The sequence below is a fragment of the Rhagoletis pomonella genome, unplaced genomic scaffold (genome assembly GCF_013731165.1).
Source record: "Rhagoletis pomonella isolate Grant_MI unplaced genomic scaffold, Rhpom_1.0 Rhpom_scaffold_00012, whole genome shotgun sequence".
NCBI lineage: Eukaryota > Metazoa > Arthropoda > Insecta > Diptera > Tephritidae > Rhagoletis > Rhagoletis pomonella.
The window spans coordinates 17,426,407-17,428,088 of record NW_023458566.1 but is presented as its reverse complement, the minus strand read 5'-3'; the positions used below and the strand labels follow the sequence as shown (position 1 = coordinate 17,428,088).

At 40.8% G+C, this 1,682-nt stretch overlaps 1 protein-coding gene across 1 annotated transcript in view; it reads left to right on the top strand.

Annotated features, from left to right (window-relative positions):
• LOC118747975 (zinc finger CCCH domain-containing protein 3) overlaps nt 1–1,682 on the top strand; it is a gene marked incomplete at its 5' end in the record, with an annotated part of 2,287 nt that continues 605 nt past the window's right edge. The window contains 3 exon segments of the mRNA XM_036482216.1: nt 1–689; nt 746–1,336; nt 1,400–1,595. Coding sequence (XP_036338109.1) covers nt 1–689; nt 746–1,336; nt 1,400–1,595 — 1,476 coding nt within the window.

Below are 1,682 nucleotides of genomic sequence, written 5' to 3'. Positions count from 1 at the left end.
TCATCGAGAACAATCTATATTAATCCACATTTCAAAAAACCAATAACTTATCCTCAACAAGTAATATCAGCTCGTGCTCATATTAATCCTTTATTCCTGGGAGCCCATCGACCACCAGCTATACATATGAACCCCAACTTTGTGAATAACACGCTATTGAATCGACAAAGCTTACCGCAAAATAACGTAGTCCGAAACTTGACTTCAGAAAGTGTAATTAGATCTAGTGTAGTTCCACCACAACATATGCGGATAGAGACAATAGACCTATGTCGAACCTCAGATCATTTGCTGAAGGAATCAAATATAAACAAGAATCTAAAAGAATATCCAGATAACAAAATTACATCCCAAAAAATTATAAGTAAATCCCGTACAAAAATTGTACGCGAGCCAGCTTTAGTTAATGACGCCCCCACACCTACCTCAGATCCACTCATCCGTTTAAGTAGCAAAAAGTTGGTAAGACGTATGCATGTACGTCCGACAACAAGCATAACCCAAAAGACTACGCTGGCGGCCACTAGCATCAGTGCAATTGGAAAATACAAACTTGTTCGAAGTAGAGGAGGACCCTGCATCACCACTAAAAGCAAAGCCTTGACACCGTCATTAAAATTCAAGCGAAAAACTTTCGTAGCGCGCTATGCGTTGCAACGTTCAACCTCCGAATCCAAAATTACACCGACGTAAGTATAATAAATTGATTTTAGACAGTTGCAAATTTAATTTTCCCATGCTTTAGGTCTTCTAAATTGCGTTCATTGCCAGTCAATAAGAAGCTTCAATTGTTGAACATCAACGGAGTACTCTACAGGTCAACACGCAACAAATTACAAAGAAAAGATACTACTGTACCTCCAATTAAACTAGCGTCGGCTGGATTGTCTACGTTAAGCCTTAAGTCAAATTCTAACGCTACCCAGAAATCCAACAAAAATTCTTATGGCCGTGTGATATTTGTGCATGGAACGAAATTCGAATTGGACAAGACTGGATTTAAATTAACACGTCTTACTCCAACAAGCATACAGAGCGTGTCGGGGGGCCTCCAAAACTCAGAAGGAACGGCTTCAAGGCTGCGCCAGCGCATAGATATTGGTGGCCTAACCTACGTCGCTTCCACAACGCAAAATGTCTTCGTGCGTACTCGAAACCACTTAACCTTGGCACATTTAAATACAGCAAAAAATCGTAGCCTGCAGCTTTTAACACGTCGCCTAGTTAAAAGCAATATACCGTGTGCCATTTTCCAACGCATTGGCAAATGTATTGCTCACGAACGAGGGAGGTGCAACAAAGTGCACGATAAACGACAGGTTACCATTTGCCCACGGTGTGTATTAAAGGTTCTTGAATAACATAGTCAATTATTTACACTGAATTTCCACTTTGAAAGATTTTTGCGCAGCGAATGCCACAACTCCGAGTGTTTACTCTCGCACAATGTTTCTCTGGCAAAAATGCCTGTTTGTAAATTCTTCCTTCAAGGTGTTTGTGTACGCACAGACTGCCCATATCTCCACAAAAAGCTCAGTGTGGACGCGCATATATGTCCAGATTTCTTGCGGGGTTATTGCAAGCTGGCCGATCAGGTAAATGCACACAAAATGCTCTAAGAGGATTGGTTAACCTTTTTTTTGTTTTTGTTTTATTAGTGCAACAAACGCCACGAATTCGTG